A 1,258-nucleotide genomic window follows, 5' to 3' on the forward strand; every position below is an offset into this window, starting at 1 on the left:
GCATCCTCCTCATGGGCCTGCGGCGTAGCGGCAAGTCGTCCATTCAGAAGGTGAGCGCGGCCTACCGCTTCGTCCTTCTCTCAACGAGGAGTCGTTTTTAACGTTTCCTCTACCCCAGCCGTCCGCTTGTGGGTGGTCTCGCGTGAGCCATGCTTTCCTTCACCCATTCACACGCGTGTAGGGCTGGAGGCGAGAGCATCGAGTCCAGCTGCCTGCCCTGGTCTCCGCGTCGGGTTGGTGTCGGCTTCCAGTCCAAACCTCTATGAAATCTCCTGTCCGTGAAAGCCCCCGTCACCCCTGCGTGCCGTCAACTCTTTCCCACGTTCTTGGGAGACTCCTTGTATTAGTCGGTGTTAGGAGTCATCAGTTAACCCCGTGGTTTGTGTTCCCTTTTTCGCCTGTCCCTTGTTCTTTATTAATGGCTTATTAATGGTTCTTAAAATCAGCATTGTAGCTGCTGGGATTTCCTGAACACCTAGAGCGAGGAGGAACAGAAAGTAGAACAAAGTGACTCCAGCATGTAGGTTTGTCGCAGCTGGCATGATGCGTTGTAGCCGGGGGGATTTCCCCATGGTTTGGCTGTCTAGCGCAAATACAGTTCTTTCTATTTCTCGTCTTGCTTCTGTGGCGTTCTGCCACGTAGAAATCGCCGTGCTGTGCTGTACCAGTGACTCTCAAGCACCTGTGTTCGCCAGCAGTCAAACCGATACCAAATGCAAGGCGTGTGTTTGCTTGGCAGCTGTTCTGTAATCTGAAAGCTTTATTTTTTTAAGCTGCACTAGTAAGACATTGACTCTTCCCCTGAAGCAGGAAACCCGGTGGACCCACTTGGAAGGAACCTCCTTACTTGACTTTCGTTGGTAGTGACTGACACTTGTCCAACGAGGAAAGGATTTTCAGTGGCATCTCATCCCCTCCCAGAACATCAGGTTCAGCAAAACTTCTGTAACATGGGAAGAGTTGAGATGCATGCCTGTGCTTCTGTGACATTGCCTAATTGAAGCGATGTCCCAGTCTGCTAGCGCAACACAGCATAGAGAGATGCAATTTTTTTTTTAAGGGACCCACTTTCTTTCCTTTGATCCCTGCTAGGTGGATCAGGGAGGGCCAGATCATCTCTTCTGTTTTCACAGATCCCTCCACCTTTGAATCAAGCTGCACCAAAACCCAGGCTCCTACTTTAGGTAGTTACCAAGCATCCTTTTAAAGACCCCTAACGGGTCATATGAGCTTAACATAGTGGGGGTCATATGACCCC

At 50.5% G+C, this 1,258-nt stretch overlaps 1 protein-coding gene across 1 annotated transcript in view; it reads left to right on the top strand.

Annotated features, from left to right (window-relative positions):
* Nucleotides 1–2: 2 nt before the first annotated feature.
* RRAGC (Ras related GTP binding C) overlaps nt 3–1,258 on the top strand; it is a gene marked incomplete at its 5' end in the record, with an annotated part of 16,444 nt that continues 15,188 nt past the window's right edge. The window contains one exon of the mRNA XM_019512092.1: nt 3–50. Coding sequence (XP_019367637.1) covers nt 3–50 — 48 coding nt within the window. The remainder of the gene's footprint in view (nt 51–1,258) is intronic.

This window comes from Gavialis gangeticus, unplaced genomic scaffold, assembly GCF_001723915.1.
Source record: "Gavialis gangeticus isolate Ggan-Ray unplaced genomic scaffold, GavGan_comp1, whole genome shotgun sequence".
Lineage (NCBI taxonomy): Eukaryota > Metazoa > Chordata > Crocodylia > Gavialidae > Gavialis > Gavialis gangeticus.